The 21,922-nt window shown below is 31.6% G+C and overlaps 1 protein-coding gene and 1 long non-coding RNA gene across 2 annotated transcripts in view; one reads left to right on the forward strand and one right to left on the reverse strand.

The window, feature by feature from the left end:
• LOC127727755 (macrophage mannose receptor 1-like) overlaps positions 1-6,019 on the reverse strand; it is a 66,268-nt gene extending 60,249 nt beyond the window's left edge. Inside the window, exons 1-4 of the mRNA XM_052234871.1 lie at positions 5,995-6,019; positions 5,735-5,760; positions 4,240-4,328; positions 3,145-3,260 (exon numbers count right to left, since the gene is read on the reverse strand). Of these exons, the coding sequence (XP_052090831.1) occupies positions 3,145-3,260; positions 4,240-4,328; positions 5,735-5,760; positions 5,995-6,019 (256 nt within the window). The remainder of the gene's footprint in view (positions 1-3,144; positions 3,261-4,239; positions 4,329-5,734; positions 5,761-5,994) is intronic.
• Positions 6,020-16,023: 10,004 nt separating this feature from the next.
• Positions 16,024-20,757, forward strand: LOC127728619 (uncharacterized). Its single transcript, XR_007994279.1, has 3 exons — positions 16,024-16,321; positions 18,761-18,909; positions 20,517-20,757. It is a non-coding gene; the product is annotated as an uncharacterized LOC127728619 (long non-coding RNA).
• Positions 20,758-21,922: the final 1,165 nt, after the last annotated feature.

The raw sequence follows: 21,922 nt of genomic DNA on the forward strand, positions 1-21,922 counted from the left end.
TTTACAAAAATCTTCTCCTCTGAAACTATGTGGCCAAATTAAACCAAACTTGGCCACAATCATCATTTGGTTATCTAGTTTTAAAAATGTGTGGCGTGACCTGGTCAACCAACCAAGATGGCCGCCACGGCTAAAAATAGAACATAGGGGTAAAATTCAGTTTTTGGCTTTTAACTAAAAAACCAAAGCATTTAAAGCAAATCTGACATGAAGTAAAATTGTTTATCAGGTCAAGATCTATCTGCCCTGAAATCTTCAGATGAATCGGACAACCCGTTGTTGGGTTGCTGCCCCTGAATTGGTAATTTTAAGGTAATTTTGCTGTTTTTGGTTATTATCTTGAATATTATTATAGATAGAGATAAACTGTAAAAAACAATAAATGTCGGCAAAGTAAGATCTACAAATAAGTCAACATGACCGAAATTGTCAGTTGACCCCTTTAGGAGTTATTGCCCTTTATAGTCAATTTTTAACCATTTTTTCGTAAATCTTAGTAATCTTTTACAAAAATCTTCTCCTCTGAAACTACTGGGCCAAGTTAATTATAGATAGAGATAATTGTAAGCAGGAAAAATGTTCAGTAAATTAAGATGCACAAACACATCACCATCACCAAAACACAATTTTGTCATGAATCCATCTGCGTCCTTTGTTTAATATTCACATAGACCAAGGTGAGCGACACAGACTCTTTAGAGCCTCTAGTTGATCTTCAGACCACTGTTAGTTAAAATGTCATTTTTACCTAGAGGCTCTAAAGAATCTGTCTCTCACCTACAATGTAGGTCTACGTGCATCTTCAACAATGGACACCATCCAACATTGTAGACTAGAATAGAATTGTTGACAAACATCTCCTTTTTTTTGGTTGATCTTGTATTGCTGATCATTTTTTCTTTTTACAATTTCCCTCTATCTTCTTTTGTTTTGCCCAAAACACCAAAAAGGGTAAACAAATTGTCATTTAAAGGCAATTACTTCTATAAAGAGTCTACTTATGATTTCGGCAAAATTTGACTCTTTTGTAGATCTTGTCTTAGTGATATTTTTTGCTATTCAAATGTAAATATATCTTTTATAGGTTTCAAGATAATAGGCAAACATGTAAAATATTGGTAAAAAATATCATTAAGAGAAAGAACTCCAATAAGGAATTGACTGACGATTTCGGCTATGTTAATCTATTCGAAGATCTAGTCTTGCTGATCATTTTTACTATTTAAAGTGTCTATCTATCTTTTATAGTTTTTAAGTATTAGGCAAAAATGCTAATTAAATTGGTAAAATCGTCATTAAAGGGTAACAATTTCAATAAGAGCGTCTTCGGACGATTTCAACCATGTTGATTTATTTGAAGATCTTGTCTTGCTGATTTTTTTCTGTTAATTAAGTTTCAATCTATCTATTATAGTTTTTCAGATACAAGGCAAAAAAGGAAAAAATGATGAAAAAAATCTTAATGGGCAATAACTCCAATAAATGGCTGTCAGAAGATTTTAACAGTGTTATTTATTTGTAGATCTTGTCTTGCTGATCATTTTTTCTTATTTAATTTTCTATCTATCTATTATTGTTTTGTTTTTTTTTAGATTTAAGGCAAAAACGCAAAAAAAAAAGGATAAAAATCGTCATTAAAGGGCAATAACTTAAATAAGGAGTCATGATGACTTATTTGTAGATCTTGTCTTGCTGATCATCTTTGCTGGTAAAAGTTTCTCTCTACCTAATATTGTTTTCAAGATAAAAGCCAAAAATGAAAATAAAAATGGTTAAATTCGTCATTTGAGGGCCATTACTCCTATAAGAAATCGTCTAGCAGGTTTGACGTAATTTGACAGAAGGTAGAGTTCAACATTTTGAACATTAATGTCCCAGTCAGAATTTTTCTATTTATAGCGGTTTTGAAAATAATAGACAAAACTTGTATTTCACCTCTATGATCTATGTTTAGCCATGTCGGTCATATTGGTTGGCAAGCGGGGTCAGCGCGCAACTAAATATCCTAATAATGATCGTGGCCAAATTTGGTTGAATTTTACTATTTTCAGAGGAGAAGAATTTTGTAAAAGTTACAGACGACGACGGACGCCAAGTGACGAGAAAGCTCACTTGGCCCTGTGGACCAGGTAAACTAATTGAACAAAAACGTCCAATCAATTTTTTCAGAAAATAATTATAAAATTAAGTACTCATTTTAAAATTGAGAATTCATCATTTGAATATCTGCCTATGGAATTCCAAATTTAAACCAGAAAATGTGTGCGTTTAAAATTTTAAGTTCAAATACTATTTTGAAATGGAAAGCTATTTTCTAGTTATACCTTCACCAGGAACGCTCAAAATCAAATGATTTGAAACCCAGGATGTATAAGTACCTGTATACGTGAAGAGGAATAAATTGCGAATTAAACAAATCGCGTCTTGGCCTTAAATCAATTTTTTGGTCAGAACAGCAGTCTGTAGACATTAAATCAACTGAGCATTTTTTAAGGTAAGTAAGTGTTTCTAATTCCATTATAGATGGAAACTGCATTGCTTGCTAAAATACTTTATCTTTATGTATAACATTTCTAAACTATGCTACATTGCATTACTTCAAATTTAGGTTAAACAACTTCAAGTGAAAGAAAACTGTGATCCCTTTATACAAATATATGATAATATGTGACCGAAAACGGTGAAATCTTACAGAAATATGAACGACAAGGTAATCTGAAATATGGAGGCTTATGACTTATTGTCTGCTCTATAACTAGTGGAATTAAATGGTGTTTCCTTTGGTAAAAAAAGAACCGTGACCGTCGATTTAATTCATACTAAATATCATCCTAACAAAAACCTTGTACCAAAATGTGATTTTTTTACACCAAAAAAATAGTACTTCCCTGCATAATGAACTATATGGAACTTTATATCCATGAAATTTAAGTTGAAAATGAATTTCGAAAAAAAAATCGAAATTGATCAACGTTGTAAACTGAGACTACTATAATATAGTAGTCTCAGTTGAAATAACTAGATAAAGGGTGCACGTTTATAAAATTGACAAAGCCGCTCTTCATACCTCAAAGAGAGTATATACACACCGAACATCTTGTAATGAGTGTAATGTATGAGTGTAATATTGATCAAAATACTCACCTTCTGGTTTTTTGCACACGAAACTTCTTTTTGTTGCACACGTATCTGGTGTCCAAGCTATATCAGATGAATCACTGCTATATTTTACATACACACAAGTATTGTTATACTGAGAGCTGTCAAGTATACATAATGATAAAAAAATCAGATATTTGATACACATCAAAGTTTAACATCTAATTATTTAAGAAGAACTTCGCAGATTTTTGCAAGTATTTATCCCAAAACCAAAATTATTTTGAGAGAAAAGCTATACAGTGTCTTTCGAATAAAAATTTTTTTTTAGTTAGAGACGTCCTTCGATGCCAAATTTTTCAAATACACGTAAAAGAGGAAGGGCCAATGTCCTCTCAATTGATTGCAAGCCAAGCCATAATCAAAAAGTCTTTCAATCTATATCCAAATTCACAATATCACAGCTCCATGTATATTACTTTGAGGTTCTCACAATATTATGGTTTATTTCTGAACAGATGACCAAATTATAAGCGCCCGGGGATAGTCAAAAATGCAGTTAAAGATAATTAAGAAGAATAGTTAAACAATGTAGCAAGTGTCTTTTAAATACAAATTGATTAGTTTTAGCAAGTGACGTCCTTCGGTGCAAAATTTGAAAACGTGAACTGTTTACTATGTTGCTTCAAATGCCTTCTTTAACACCCTGTAGAGCTGAATTAAAATTAGATTTTATGGAGATATGTAAAACGGTAGAAAAATGTATATCATAAAGACACTTTAATATTCAAATTCTAGAAGATAGTTTTCACTTGCAAGTATAGTACAAATATCGATGTTGATTGCATGTATTTATAACAAATTATACACAAAGATTTTTGAACAAGACAATGATTGTGAGCTGTAAAATTTACCCTATAAAAATCATGAAATCCAGTAAAGCGCCTGGGACGTATACAATTTATTATTGTTATTTTCATTTTTTATGGAAATTACCTTCGCAAAATAACAAATACGAATGATGGTTATTACAATATATATATATATTTCTTTATATGTGGCATTCGCCTTTTTGTTGTCTTTTATCATAATCACGTACTCAAGATTTTCTGTACCGACGCATGCTTTCGATTTACATACCTTTGAAGAACAGGCGTTGGTGACCAGTAAGCTAACCTTGGGGTTAATGTTTCATTGCCTTTTGCCAATAACCAGGTATAACTATTCCCCTGAAATTTAAATTGCCATGCTTTATAAGCAGTAATTAAATGTATTCAACAAGGAAGTAATATATACTTTGGTAAGACTACAGAAATGACATGAAAGGGCAAGAGGACAAGTTATGATTGTTTTTATTTTGTAAGAATCTTTAGTTAAGCATGAATCCGATGCAATATGCAACTGAAAATCATAAAAAGGCGGAAGATACCAAGGAAATATTTAAAATTCATAAGTCGAGAGAAACTGAGAAACTGACAATGACATGGCAAAAATCTAACGACAACGAAGAAACAAACAAGTTCACAAAACACTACATAGAAACTAAATAGAATTGAGAATGGAAACGGGGAATGTGTCAAAGACACAATATCCCGACCAAAGAGCAGAAAATAGCCCAAAGCCACCAATGGGTCTTCAACGCAGCAAGAAAATCCCGCACCCGGAGGCAAGCTTCAGCTGGCTTCCTGATCACGAACCCCACCAAAACCTAGGGTTATTTCAGGTGCTCCGGAAGAGTAGGCAGATCCTGCTCCGACAGTGGACCCCGTTTTTTGGAAGTCATAGTAAGTGCAAATTCGGTGCTGAGTCTCAATCGATGATGTCATACTCGAGGATAAGTGGACGGTATTGTGATTACGGTTGGAATTGAAACATATCCTTGGTCATCGGTGGTGACACAGATAATCCATAAAGGTTATTCAACTCGTGAATGCGTTCGTAAATCTTTTGAAGGAATGACATATAATCAGTCGCTGCTGGAATTGCTTCATAGAAATGGAAAGTACACAATTCGAGAGCTAAAATAATCCCTTTTGTTGTAAACTTTTGTTCTCAAACGAGTCAACTTCTAGATGTAACATAAGATGTGAGACTTAACTGTATCTGTGATATCCTTTATTTTAAGTTCAACATAGTCACCAAATTCGAATTATTTCGGAAGAGGACATGTTTACAGTGAAACGTGCCCGTTAAAGGAAAATGCTACCTTCTTTTCTTTCTTCCTGAGAAACTAGAATAAAGTCTGCCTCGAGCTCATATGAATAAATGAACAAATCTTGAGTTATACAAAGCTGGATTAATTATTTAATCTAACAGGCAAAAAGTATTCTATATCTAATTTGTAATTCAATTTCCCCAAATAACTAGAATTCAAACGTTTTTGTTTACCTGAGGATATGACTTAACCCCTATCCAATAGTCTTTCTGGGTATTTTTACTGAAGTCATGTATTATAGTTTCCTCGGTAGAACTTTCTACGGTAAACAGATTCCCTCCTTGTTGGTCACACTGTTGTCTAGAATGGAATATTAAATCTTGTGAATATTGCAATTTGTAGCATAGGAAATAAATAGTTCTGTAATTTATATAAAAAAAGAACAAAACATGATGACCAATTATATAACAAAATACTTGCCTTTGTTTTTACAAAGTTTATGTCATCTTAAAAATAACCATAAAAGTTTATAATTTCGTTTGTTGTTTTTTTCGGGAGTTGATTAGACGAATTTATTTTCCGAAAATTGAAATTATAAAAATTGAATTTACATAGAATTCTAATACAATTGCAGTTTGTTTCGTTTTTTCTATCTTGCCCATTTTCAGAACAATTTGTGTGAGTGTAAGACGATAACTATTGAAAACAGCATGTATATATACTTTAACGTTATAACTTACTGTGCTCCATCCCAGGTTGCGCCATTTTTAGGATATACTTTGTAACAAAAATTATTAAACGACTGCCATTTTCTATCGGCTTCGCAAGTCAGTGGAACTCCTGTCAAAATATTCACAAACTATTTACCATACAGTTGCAGTTAACTTGCTACAATTCCCTTTCTTTTCTTTCTTTCTTACTAATTTATATATTTACTGAAAACTGCCAGTATACTGATTGCCTTTGGAGAAACCTTCCTCTGCAGGTGTTAGTATATTAGAATTATCTTAGTTATAGCAAAGGGGTAATATTGAAAAATAAGAAAATTAGGAAGGGACATGTAGCAAGTCTAAGATGCAGTATGGAAACAACCATTTCAATCTATTGGCTAATCCGGCAGACATTTAAGTCAACAGTTATTGGTCATTTAAAAAATGTCAAATTTTGAAATTGCTAAATTTTATAAAATAATTTTGCGTAAACCATTAAATTTACAAGCAAAATCAAAAAAGCAATTCTTCTGTGTACAACATATTATATACGGCGAGTGTAATGATGTTGCACAAGAATATATATTGAAACCTTTTTTTATCATGTTGTGCAATATTTTGTCCTTCCTGTCCATTTTCACAAGGAGTTTTCAGCTAGAAAGAAAGGTATGGATATATTTGTTAAGTTGGTTCTAAATGATCAATAGAGTGGTTTTTAGCCGTGTATTGATAGATTGTTTGTCAATGTTCAATGCTTTACCGAAAAATACCTCTTAACTGAATTGGCCCAATTTTAAAGGCTGTAAAAATTACCACCAGCAATTTAAGTCTCAGATATCGATTCTCAAATATTCATTTATTTTTTCACTTTTGAAAAAATATAACATCGAGTACTTTCCTCGCATATTATTTTACTTGTGTTGATTTGGTTTTTTTAACGGGTACGTTCATTTACGATATTTCACCTTATGTTCTAATTTCTTTATATATAAATGGTGATGTAGTGAAATAACTACTCCATTTTTACAGTTGTTTTTGTCTCCAAAATGTTATTGTACCTGTTACAAGTATAAAAGAGAGACGAAATATACCAAAGAGACATCATCTAGTCATAGTTTCAGACGCATATAATTTATTTATCCTGTTACTCAAGTTATCTATAGTAACAGGATACACAAATTTCTTTATACATATATAAATGATGATGTAGTGAAATAACTACTCCATTTTTACAGTTGTTTTTGTTTCAAAAATGTTGTTGTGCCTGTTACAAGTATAAAAGAGAGACGAAATATACCAAAGAGACATCATCTAATTCCAAAGTCGATAATGAACTAACAACGCCATGGCAAAAAACGAAAAAGACCAAAAGACAAACAATAGTATACAAAACACAACATTACAATATAATATTGTTGTCCTTAATATTTTTTTAACATCATAAACATGATAGCAGGGTAAGCACTTATCTTTTTTTAATTAACAATAAACATATAAATTCACATGATTTGTAATTGTTTCTAACTTGCATATTCAAGAAAGAATTTACTAGAAAAAGTTTAAACAACGAAAGGAAAGGGAGATCAATGTCCCAACAAGGATATAATGATGGTTTGTAGGATATTTTACTCTCTTCAATAATATTAAACATGATTGATAAAATTAAAATATATCCGATTTGGTTTTTGAGCATAATTTATGTGCATGAAGTATCAATTGCCTGTTTTTCAACTATTTTTTCAATGTTATCCGACTGTCGAATATTTTGCTAGTATATTCTTTCTTAAACATACAAGTTAAAAACAATTACACATCATGTGAATTTATATGTTTATTGCAAATAAAAAAAATATATATATATATACGTAATTAAAATGATAATGAATTAGCCAATGGGTTCTAACGTTTAAGTTTTAACTGATAATATAAAGTAACAACTCGATATTTAAAAAAAAGTATCACTCAGTAGAGCTTTATATATGTTTTCTTGTGTGCTATCATGCAAACTTTAAATAAAGCTTATTTATTAATATTATCTATTATACAGATGTAACATACAACATACAGATAAACTTTCACATACCAATATGTCGCTCGCAAACGTAACCGTTTAATTCTGCACATTTGACATTTGTCAATTTGTTGTTTACAAATTTTACACATCTTCCTCGTAGTGAAGATATATAAATAGACTGTCCTTTCCTGAAACAAAAATTTTTATATAAAAATGGCATAATATTGTTTTTTGTTTATTTTTTAAAGCAAAAAAAAAAGAACAACTAACAATCAAGAAAGCAAAAAAAATACAAAAGAAGTTATCCAATACAAGAATTTAGATTATAGATTAAGATCATGTGAGTGAAAAATAAAATACAAGGGGAACTACCTCTTTGGGAAGGTACATATATGATATTTTCGGTCAAACCAGATCTGGACCAAGTGAAGAATAACCGTACGAAATCATTACGAATTGATTCTAATAGTATAATCTTTTAATTCACTCTTCTTCTTCTGGCATAGACTTTCAATCAAAACAACTTTGGTTATTACAAAAAAAAAATAGTAGGTTTTCTAAAATTAACTTACAATACTGAAGGATCGACTGCAGAACCGTCTGCCCATACAAAATTTCCTCCTGAGGTTCCATTGTTATTCAACCCAATCCAAAATTTAACATTGGTGTTGTTATGTGAATTATATTGTTGTACTTTCTGTAAATTGCCTACTACCCAGTCCTGAAAATTATAAACCGATTAGATATTGTCATTTGCAATTGTATTCATAGACTAGACAGAATAACTTAAATATTTCTAATAATTGGTTGTACGTTTATCTGTTTTCGGTAATTGTCTATATAAAAATAAGGAGATTTGATATGATTGCCAATGAGACAACTATCCACCAAAGTTCAAATGAAGTGGATGTAAGCAATTATAGACAACCGTACGGCCACCAACAATGAGAAAACCCCATACCGTAAAGTCGGCTATAAAAGACCCTGACATACAAAAAAATATGAAAAAATTCATTTAAAGAAAACTGACGGACTCATTTATAACAAAATGCGTTGATTTATTTGTGTGTTGTGATCTTTGTGTTTCTGTAAATAAAGTTGTTTTTAATAAATTTTGTTTACAAGAATACAAACAGAGTGTAAATAAAAAAAAATATACTACAAATTATAAACAACTGCCAGATGCTCTCACATAGTATGCCCTGGAAGGTAAACATTGTAATACATGTCCAGCTTGGACTGGGTGGCATCCATCAAATTAAAAGTTAATATAAGACATTATTAAGTCAAAGTCAATCCTGGAATACATTTGAAAAATGCTTTTAAAACCATCGCGCCGCAATTGTCATATCAGTCGTGCGAATGATACCAATTTGGTCTTGGATATTTAAAATTGAGAGTCATAGATAGTTACGTGAAACAGTGTAATAACTGTTATAAAAAACACATCACATAATTACTGGGACAAATTAAACCTCAGAAAAGAAAAATTCACCATAAGAATATTGAACTGAACAAATAGACATATGATTAACCGTCCACTTTTCACTTCAATCAGTATTTTTATAATGGTTACTTTTACATTATTGTGATATGTTCTCATCCATGTATAATGTTTCTCATTTCATCCTTTATTTCTTTATTTCGTGATAGATTATTTTTTTACGTCAGCTTTATTTTGAAATGAGGGGCTGTTCTAACTGTACGTAAGTTAACTTTTACTTTATAGTGTATTAACAAAATGTAGACAAACCAATTTATCAATATAGTGTAAACTTGACCTATTTGATAAAATGATTTAACCAATACTTTTATATGGATCAGAAATATAGATATACTTGAACGGGTACAATTACAACTTTGTGAAATGATTTTTATATTATTCGTGTTATATTTTAAACAGTCTGCTCCAAACATAGTGTATGCTAGTGCTTGGCGGATTTCCCATTACTGTGTCTGTAAAGTTGCAAATTATGGATATCTGGAGTAGACTTCATATGGAAAGGAAAGTAAAATGTGTGCTGTATTATACAAACTAATGCTTTTAAATTGTAATAATTACGACATAGAAATTAATTGGATATTATATATAAAAAATATTTTGGATAATTGTGGTATGTAAAATATATGGAATGCGCAGTTTGCTGATAAATGGGTGTCAAAAAGTATTGAGCAAAAACCCTTTTTTTTTATCACCAGTTTCAATAAGAATGCTTTGCTTTTGTTGCATAGTCGTCTGAAACTGTATGTTATCGTAATTTTGAAAAGAATTTACAATTAAAAAAAACACTGTGTACCTAGTATTTTCATGTATTAGCCAATCAAATATAGATCCGACAGTCACCATATGCCGATTGAGTCTTGGAGGTGTTACCGAGAGTATATAGACTTAACTGACATGGTGACGAGTAATATTACATTATGAATGGTAAAACCCTTCAGTAAGAAATAAAGAAATGTTTATCACAATACTGTTGGTCAAACCTTTATATACTAGTATATAAATTTGATCAATATTTAACCCAACAAATAGTGTTATATCAGAAAACGTATGTAAATTTATCAAATCTATAAATGTGGAATTCAGTCCTCCAAGTTAATTGCATTGCATTGTTCACACATGCATGTACTAGTTGTACCTTATACCAGATGTCCATTATAAGCTCATATATTTCTGCTTATACTTATGGTTAGATACGTTCTCTATAACTTTGTAACTGTAGTTTTATAAGAAATAAAGTCATTCATGATTAAGTTATTATATTGTATGTTATTACCCTTTCCGCGGCAGTTTCTAACTTGACTAGATGTGCACTTTGAGATTGACACCATGCTTCCGCATCCCCCCATGATTTTAGATTTATAAATCTAAATCGATAACACGAATCGCCATTCTGTAATTGCCAGTATAGGGGACATCTTAGACCTAAAATAAAGAAAAATAATATTTGTTACAAAACAAGATGTGACGATCATATTGATGCAATTCTGTCAGTAAGAATGAGCTTAAAAATTCAACCGAGACATAAAAGTTCAATTATTAAAGGATATCTTAGCCCAGATATGAATATTTATTTAATTATCAGTAACAAAACGAAAATAATATCAAATTAGCTATGTTAATCTTTCATAAAATTAATATTAATCTAAAATTTAACATTTGTTTTTAAATGACGCAAGAGCACCGGCAACACAATATAGATACTTTTGATGAAAGACAAACGGATATATTAATTATTAAACATTTTTGTGGAATCTTCACTGAATACATTGTACATTTTTATAGAAAGTAAGGGTCATCTTCTTGCATGAAGAATTATGAAGAAGCCGTGGGGCTTTAAAAAGTGAAGGACTAGGAAATGTCTAAAAGAAACAGGAAAAAGAGACAGAAGATGACAAAAAGGAACAATTAAAAAAAAAGTCAGAAAAAGGCAATTCCATCTAAAAAGAAAAAAAAACGACGAAAACACACACAGTCTAAAAATTCTACACAGAAACTAAAGGTTGTGCAATACAACCCCACCAAAAACCGGAGTTCACTTCTGGTGCTCCGGAAGAGTAAGCAGATCCTACTCCATGCGTGGAATCCGTGATGATATCTCATTCAGAAATTTCACAATGGAGGAAAAGAGAAAGGGAATGGAGCTACGACAATCGGAACACATTCGTGGTCTTCCATGACACAGATATTCAATAATGGTCAACCAAATCATGAATACAGAAAACTTTCAAGGAATGATTTCAATTTTACCACTACGAACCTTATTAGCAGGAACCATCTATCAAGTAAATCATGATAGCAAAACAAGACCTGGAGTATCGTATAAACTGGAAGCCGTGCACTCCATATGTTGACTTTGTTGGAAGGTTGCTACACAGAAATGGACAATTCACAATTGAAAGCTGGAGTCAATTCTTTTGAAGTAAAGGTTAGCACTCAACCAACCCTGATTGTCATTTTCAAGATGTAAGAAGAGATATGAGTCGTGTTCGATAGCACTTTAAAAATATGACTCAGCTTGTCGGTCTAGAACCTAGCATATTTCGTGTTCATAGCTATTGATTTACACATTATTTTCATGAAAATGCATGCATTGTTTACTGCTTGGCGTTAAGAAGTTACCAATCAATCAACCTCTGTTGAATTCAAGAACACTATTCCGATTCAGAGATAATTTCAGTTTGACATATTGTATAGACACTGTTTTTTTTTTTAAGTTTATGTTGTGTTGTTGGGTTGCTGTCTCACGTAAATGTGCTACTATCTTTTTATTCTTTTTAAATGAAAATAACTTTAGAAGGTAAAAATCCGTTACTTCCATCGTTTTCTTTACAAGAATTGCAGCATTCAAAAATGATCACCAAAATTTCATACAAGCAAAAGTATTAATGAACTTTTTTATTTACTAACGTTTCATTTACTGTCGCCCATATTTCATGATAAGAAGGAAAGCGCGTACCACCTCTTCTCTCCCCTCCCACTTGTTTTGTGTATGATATAGGAGGAAACGCATTTAACATTTAAAGAGAAAAACACGGTCTTACCTGAGATTCCAATGATAAGACATACGCTAATAAAAACCCGTAAACAGTTGCAGAAACACATTACACCATAGTCAATGAACACAATTATGACAGGTAGTGAGAAAATAAGGGGATAACAATAATAATGATAATTGGGGTGTCTGAAAGGTAAACTACATGTAAATCATCAATATCTATCAAGTAGTGTCTAAACAGTATGCTTAGATATTGTTCAATACTTGTACAAATAACTATGCAGGTATGCATTCAGATTTTTTAATATATCTCTGTTTTAACTGTTAACCAGAAAACTTCAAATATCGTGTCTGTTTTGCTAAAGGGGCTAAAATATTGTGTTATCCAAATTATAAAAAAATAAGATGAAGAGAAATTCTCCCTTAAAGCACCTCTGTTCATAAAATGGATAAAACCGATATGTAATATACACAAATTGGTACGATTACAGGGTATTTGATAGAACAAACTTTGATACAGATATGTCAATCACTATAGATATATATAATTGAGATTGTAATGCACAAAATAAACTAGTGCATACTTTTTAGTCCTTTTCACCGACACACATATACATCTCAACCTGTTGAACATTAATCTCCGTAGTCTCTGTCTCAATGTAGCTCTTTATATCGAAAAAACAGAATCATTATTTAAAAATATACTATGCAATTGTCACCTGTTAAACAAACAAAATGTTTATGCTGTTCATTGCGTTTTGAATGGTGGTAAATGTTTGGAAAGGGGCACACTACGATCTCTACGCTGTAGATGTATATATATAATACACTAGTATTTATTTTTTCATTTCAATAAAACAGGTCTTCAACTTTTTTTACGATAGGTCCACCAAAACAAATGTATTATTTCAAAGAAATAAATAGCGAATTGCCAAATGTCCATACCTCTAGATAAAACTGTATTAGATCTAACAACTCAGTGTATATTGGAATGTACCATATTATTATTATATATTTACTGTAGGGTTTGTTACTCGTGCTGTGTGGATGCAGTATAATATGCCCTTATATTTTTACAGTTAGGGTTTTTTGCTTGTGAGAAAGCTGTCTACAAAGTTGTTAATTTCTGTGTCATTTGGTCTCTTGTGAAGATTTATCTCATTGGCAAGCATACCAAATCTTGTTTTTGACACGAAACGTAAGCTTTATACTAGTAATTTAGAAAAAATAGAGATTTGCTAGACTTAACTTTACAGTAGTAAATTTTCGCGAATATTTCTGCTTAATGTTCTTACAAACTCAGTCGCTGTACAAATTACTTTTTTTGGTGAATGAAAAATCACAAGAGACACTTGTATAATTGCCTTTTTGGGCGACAGTTGTAATTCATATTGCGTTTTAGCATATGTAAATCAAAGGGTCAATATCTCATACCTTTTTTTTTAATTTATTTTTTTATTCACTGTAAAAACTCAGTTCATAGCTGTATAATCCATAAAAAGGGAAATGTTTGAAAAAAAAAAAACTGTGTATTCAAACATTTTCGTATAATATACTAGTTGTTGTTATTTATAACCACAGTCGTGCATAAAATGAAGGTATACATCCGTGTAATCCGTGTAATTTCAGAAACCATGTCAGTTAATGTACGGATTCGTTTTTAATGAATCATAGTTTTCGAGTCGTATATCATGTTCTAGCTGAAATATACCACGGTACTTTTTGTCTTTATCAATTTTACCTTGGAATGGTGGTGAAAGGCAATAAGTATAGTGATTATCCTCTGTATTGGTTTAAAATTTTTAGTAATGTTATCCAGTCCACACATTTGTTTAAAAACAGCTTTGGTGGTAGGTTTTTTGGCAAAATATACATGTTTTGAAGAATTTCCGCTCAAGGACAATACACTACTTCCCTTTCGATAGAAATTTCGGATTGGGATCGGATGAAGATTTTAAATATCTAGAAGACCAATTGTGTTTTAATAAATAGTGACATTAATTGACCCTTGGTGGCTACCTACCTTAATCACTGTAGGTATATATTATCAGTGTTTATATTTCAAACTGTGATTGTTACGTACTGTTATAAACTTTATATCTTTTCTTGAAGTGCAACTTAAAAATGTTCACGAATATTGATACATACTGTGGAATTCGGCTTTATTACGGAGAGCACTTAATCGTTGATTCTAGTCAGCATTTCTTTCTTTGTTGAGAAACCAAGACAATGTAGCATAACAACTGAAATGTGTAAATACAATATGTAGGAGGTGAAAATGCGTAAATACAATATGTAAGAGGTGAAAATGCGCAAATATAATATGTTAGAGGTGAAAAATTGTAAATACAATATGTTAAAGTTGAGAGATAAGTTTGATCTTTCATTACCTAATCCTGACTTACAAAAGTTGTTCTAGAAAATTGTATAAAAATAAAAACACCAATTACCGAAAACATTCCAACATGTATGTTGTATGATCTCACTAAAAAGAAATTACACAGAATTTCTTTTCAAATTAAACAAATTTTATTCATACTTCTAAGATAAAGCATAAGACAAAAAAATGTCAGCCACGTTTAAGCCGTAATTGTAAGTATTGACGCAATTTCCATATGGGAGAGAGGGAGAGATATGAATAGTTTCTGTTTAGCATGTGTGGACAAAAAAATGAAACCGCCGATGATAATCGAGTTGAATGATCTATGATTAAGAGAAAAAATGTCCTTTCTTATATAATTTACCAAAAATGGAATACAATTAGATGCCCAGTTAGAAAATACCTTTTTGACTTCTTGCTCAATGGTTCTGTATTTCGTCAAATGTATTGAACAAGTCATGGCCATTTTCCACAAATTTTGATTCATCTAAAAGTTGGAAACGAATACATACGCGCTAACAGGGTAATTTCCCCTCTACGAACCAATAACTAACACCAGAGACAAGAAAAGAAAAGAAACCATTAAAAGGGAGCAATATATTAAAAGCGAACAAGGAACGAATAAGTAGCGAATAAGTAACAGGGTACCATTAGAGCGCGGAAACGGGTACATACGCGCTAACAGGGTTATTTCACCTAACCGAACAAATATCTTACACAGGGTCAAGAAAAGAAAAGAAAGCATTAAAAGGGGCAACATATTAAAAGCGAATAAGGAATGAATAAGTAACGAATAAGGAATAAGGAATAAGTAACGAATAGGTAACGAATAATGAATAAGAAATAAGTAACGAATAAGGAATAAGGAATAAGGAATTAGTAACCAACTTGACGACCCTTACGAACTGCTGGGTTCGAATATTAAAGAGTATCAATTATACATTGGCATTTAAGTGTTAAATTCACAAATGTCACTCTATTTAAAATTATGAGAGACTATCTATTAAAAGAATTATTATATACCATATTTTACAACATTTCTTTAAAATTTAAAGACATGTTTTAGATTTTATTACATCATCAGCTTTATATGAAATACATGTATTTAATGTAAATATAATGTATGCAAAATGTATAAATAAGAAAACACTTGTAAACAGGAAAAAGGTGAAAAAATCCGGAAATTCAAAAGACACACTTATAATTAGATAAATATTAAGTTATTTACTTAGTTCAATCTTTATTTTGTTTAATTATGATTAACAGTGCAATACCGTTAGTACTAGGAATATGTGCCGCTGTTTTCATAGCTATTGCAGCATTTATACCTGGATGGTTTGTCGTGGAGTACCCAACTGCAAGTCACCGTCTTTATTTTAGCTTATTTTATGGATTAACATGTTCAACATCGTGTCAACTATCTACTTATTATGAAATATACCAGTACAATAACAGACAAAGTTCGTAAGTAACCATTTCGATTCCTTACTTTATCACAACCAAACCACAGACAGTTATATATATAACCAATAGCACTGAGTTCATCGTTCGTCGTAAACATTTTATAAAATTCACTCCAAAAAGATTATTTTGATTAGTTTAATACAAGTATTTCAAGCGTCATATTGAAAGATATCAACGGTATGTTCACCAACAGAACTATAGTGTAAAAAATACTTATCAATATTTTGTTATGCCAATTACATTGTTTGGACTAAATGTTAGTCACTATCTTATGGCAATCCACTTCCTGAATAATAGACCAAATGGAATGAACCGATTGATATATTATGTCAAATGAAACCTTTGGACAAATTTTTTTCTTCTTTTCTAACTGTTTTGCTGCTGGTAAAAAAAAGCCAAAATGGCGACCATGACATAAAGCTGAGGGATGATATATGAAAAGTCGAAACTGTTTGTTCCCGAAACCCCCGTTAAAACACAAGTTATTGTAGCCGGAGAATTCTGCTTAAGAAGAGTTAAAATGGGAAACTAAAGCTAATGGTTGCAGATCACGCCCAGATTTACTATAACGTTTTTGGCACTTTATATGATTATGAAGCAAATAGATTAAGTTGAACAAGAAAAAGCTATGTTTGTATTTTTTTTTTATTGAAACAGAAAGAATCTGGCTAGCGTGTAAGGGTGATTATGATTTTGAGATACCTGTAATTCAGTGGTTGTCGTTGTTTTCTGTCGTTCTAGTTTATTGTTTTAGAAAAAAAATACGCTTATTTTTCTCGTTTGAATTATTTCACATTTGTTCATGTCGGGACCTTTTGTGGCTTACTCTAAGGTATGGGTTTTGCTCATTGTTGAAAGCCATACGGTGACCTGTAGTTACTCACAACAGCTTTCTTTGGTCTCAGTTGGATAATTGTCTAATTGTCAATAATACCACACCTCCTTTATACTGTTCTGCCTATTGTTGAAAGCCTTATGCTGAAACTTGGATGTTTGTACAAAGGTAATTTTTAATGCCGTTGGGTTGCTGTCTCGTTTAACTATATTCCATAGTTCCCTTTGATTATATTCAATGTTTGTACATGTAAATGTATCCATTGTTTTTTTTTTCATGTTAACTATTGTTATCATATTATTAAGTCTGATATCAGTTGAAATAAGAGAACGAACTTGATGATTATTTAACTATTTATTAAGATCTAAAAAACTATAACAACTAGGGATTGACAGCATCAGACACATAATTAACAATTAATAAGAAAGACTATCCCCGTTTTCACCAATAAATGAACTGTATATACACAAAACTTATGGGATATTAGGATAAAAATAGTGGATACAAAAGTCTATAATCTATTGAAAAGTCCTGTCTGTGACACAAATGTACTAATAAATAGGAAATGAACATACATGTTTTTGTACTTATAGATAAGTGCACCACTGTTTGATTTAGAGCTTAGATTAGTTTGTGTTGTTTTTGTTGTGTCGATTGGGTTGCTGTCACATTAAATTGTATAACCCACATCTTTTTTTCATTTCCAATTTATGTATGTAATTTATAACTTCATCGTTTGTCTTTGTAAACTATCGCCATCATATGCCAAGTCTTAGTGAAATAGAAAAATTTAGTTTAAATAAAATATTTGTTTAGAACACAATATAACTCAAAACATTACATTGGATCAATTGGGAGAGGGGTGCTAATTGCAGCATACACATAATTGATAATAAATAAAAGAAAAAATCTGCCTTTTGACCTATATATGGAAATTATTATAAAATTTGGGATAAGATTTTAATCGGGTATCTTCATCAGAAAGTCAAAATGTAGATACACAACAATTGTATTAAATTGAAATTATCATTTTCATGTCAGTACAAAACAAATGCGACCTCTGAACTGCTTATAGCATGTTATATTACTCGGGATAAGTATTTTAATACATCAAGTATAATATTCATTTTTCAAAATTCGTAATAGATTGTAAAAGCGCTATAATTATATAAAGTTCATTACAGGGTATTTACAAAACATTTCTCTACAATTTGCAATAATGAAATTACAAAACTAGTTATAGTGACAATTTGAAGCTGAGAAATGTAGATTTAAATACATTTTAGCAAACAATCATAAAAAATTGGCCCCACAGATTTATATGCAATGCAGCCAATGTTTGTGTGATTCAATTGTGATTTCTGTGTCCAGTATATTGTCAACATCTTGATACAATATACCCTGTGATAATCTTGTGTGATTCTTTTATCTATATCAAAGCGCATGTGTCATGTAGCAAATAAAGTATATGCGAAAATATTTGGAAGATTCCGCATCGTCTTATATCAAAATATATGCAACAAAAAAATGGTATTAAAAATTTAGAATGACCAATGATATTCGAAAAATATGCAAAAGTGAAATATCTTTTTATTTTATTGTAGAACAATTTTTTGGATGATAGAATTTCAAGTGGAGGTGATGTTGTCCGTTGTAATTTGTACAATAGGTGTTATCATTCTGTTTGTATACCGTAAAGGCGACAGAACCCACAGATTACTACTGGCTACAGTTATATTGTTTGTTATTGGAGGTAGGTCGCTGTTTTAGGGAAGGGGAAATTAACGAACCTAATAACAAACAACTGACTTTAACATAATTATAATCAGGTTACGTTAATTGCTTATGAACTCTTCGTCTATAAAGGTCGTAAAAACACTAAATCCTGTCAATAATTCGATTTTGTTTAAGTTTGTTACCTATTTCAGAAGTACTAAATATTTATCATTATTAGCTCACCGGGGCCCGATGGGCCCTATGTGAGCTTATGACATCACTTGGCGTCCGTCGTCGTCCGTCGTCTGTCGTCGTCTGTCGTCGTAAACTATTTCTAAAATCTTCTCCTCTGAAACTACTGGGCCAAATACCTTCAAACTTTAACTAAATGTTCCTTAGGGTATCTAGTTTATAAATTGTATCCGAAGTTTTGATCCATCGACAAACATGGCCACCATGGCTAAAAATAGAACATAGGGGTCAAATGCAGTTTTTGGCTTATATCTTAAAAACTAAAGCTTTCAGAGCAAATCTGACATGGGGTAAAATTGTTCAATTGGTCAAGATCTATCAGCCCTGAAATTTTCAGACGAATCGAACAACCCATTGTTGGGTTGCTGCCACTAAATTGGTAGTTTTAAGGAAATTTTGCAGTTTTTGTTATCTTGAATATTATTATAGATAGATATAAACTGTAAACAACAATAATGTTCAGCAAAGTAAGATCTACAAAAAAGTTAATAAGACCATAATTGTCAATTGACCCCTTAAGGAGTTATTACCCTTTAAAGACAATTTTACACAATTTGTTCATCAAGTTTGCTAACATTTAAAAATCTTCTCCTCTGAAATACAGGTGAGCGATTCAGGCTCTTGAGAGCCTCTTGTTACTACTTCCACTGCATATAAAAATAAGGAGGTGTGGTATGATTGCCAATGAGACAACTATCCACCAAAGTCAAAATGAAGTAGATGTAAGCAATTATAGGCAAACCGTCTTTGTAGTTCACTATAAACCCGGCTCTCACTTTTTTTTTTATTATCTGGAAACTGTAACCAACGAATGGTCCAGCCTAAAAAATAAGAACAAATTTCTCATTGACACACGTTGTGGGACAAAGCAACGACGAACACAAATCTTTCATTTACATACATGTAATGAGACAAAGTGACGCACATGTCGTGGAACAAAGGGACACAGTATCATTGACACACATGTAGTGGGGCAAAGTGACGACTATCTCAAATCATTCATTCAAATGTAATTGGACATAGTGAAGACTAACACATCTGTCTAATTGATACATATGTACTGGGAGTGACAACTATCACAAATCTCTCATTGACATACATGAAGTGGTACAAAGTGACAAATTATCATTGACAATCATGGGAGAAGACTTCATAAGTTTGATTAACTTGTGTCTCATCCCTTTTGCATATTTAAGCAAATAAAATATGTTTAAACTAAACTGACAATCATGTAGTGAAACAAAGTGACGACTAACACAAGTCTCTCATTCACGCAAATGTAATGCGACATAGTGCATGTAGCACACATCAATAAACAAAAATAATATAATAAATAACACTGGTTTATTGATTACATGATAGTAAGTCTACAGAATTTACTTTTTCTTGTAGGATTACTCATACTGGTTGCTTGTGGAAGAATTTTAACCGCAACACTAACCGCCAACAAGAACCTGCATACCAAAAATGCAGATCACTATTATGATTTCCCCTTTTCCTTGGTACCCGCCGGAATAGGAGGAATCGTACAAATAGTAACCGCAGTTCTGGTACATCTTATTAGGGGAGAGGTCATTAAAGGAAACAATCCTGACACGTTTGCATTTTACAGATCATAAATATTTCAGCTAAATTATATTTTACTTGTTAATTGCAGGAATAAGCTAGCTGTGTCTTTCTGTGATTTTAGCGAGTGTCTCACAACTATATGTATTAATTTTATACACAACAGGAAATCGTGTCTGTTTATTGCACTTGTATAGTTCACTTTGGTTCAGGTGAACTTAAAAATGACATTAATTTTTATAGAAACAAAATCAATAAATAAACATGATTTTACTCCCAAAACCGGACGCAAGACGACAAATATAGCGGTTGTGCATTTTGTATCCGGGTTGCAAGGATTCATTTGTATTACTTAGTTTTAATAATGTCACTATGGTTATTATTCAGTCATAGGTTACAGACAGAAAAAAACACCATGCAAGTCCAGGTCACAGATTCATTATTTACTCTGGGACTAAATACATGTATAGTTGGATGTGTACTGGTTGATACTTTAGATTTGAAGAACATGATTCAGTCAATAGTTCAGTATTATTGGCTTTGAACTAGCTTTCAGTAACTGCGAGTACTCTTTAGATCGGTAACTTTGTATCCTTTGTCGTTATGTTAGTTGTTTTTATTTGCTGTGATTATCCAACTGTATTTTACAGGTTGTTCTTATGTTGTCCTATTACACTATTGTCCCAGATAAGGGGGAGGGTCGAGTGCTCATAACCATGTCAAATTCCGCCACATTCTGTATGTGCCTCTCCAATTCAGTGGCTGTCGTTGTTGCTGTGTGTGTGTCTTTTATTATGTCATAAATCATGCCGTTAGATTTTTCGTTTGAATTGTTTCACATTTCATTATGTCGGGGTCTTTTTATAGCAGACTAAAAGATATGGGTTTTGTTTATTGTCGAAGGCCGTACGGTTACATTTGATTGCTTAAATCCACGTCATTTGGAATATGTTGGACAGTTTTATCATTGACAATAATACCACATCTCCTTATTTCATATGAACTTCAATATTAAGTACCAACCTAACTTCGCTCATTTAGATAGGAATAGCAGAATATGTGTGATGTTGTCAGAAAGCTCAAATTCATTCGGATCAATCACTACATATCAGGCAGAAACGTGTCTTGTGAAAGAAACATTTGTAAAGTCACCATAACAAGTTGGTGGTTTTATAAGAAATATATGTCTACACCTTTTGTTGATAAATAGATAGACAAAGTTTATTTCTTGC

The sequence above is a fragment of the Mytilus californianus genome, unplaced genomic scaffold (genome assembly GCF_021869535.1).
Source record: "Mytilus californianus isolate M0D057914Y unplaced genomic scaffold, xbMytCali1.0.p SCAF_2, whole genome shotgun sequence".
In the NCBI taxonomy this organism is placed as follows: Eukaryota; Metazoa; Mollusca; class Bivalvia; order Mytilida; family Mytilidae; genus Mytilus; species Mytilus californianus.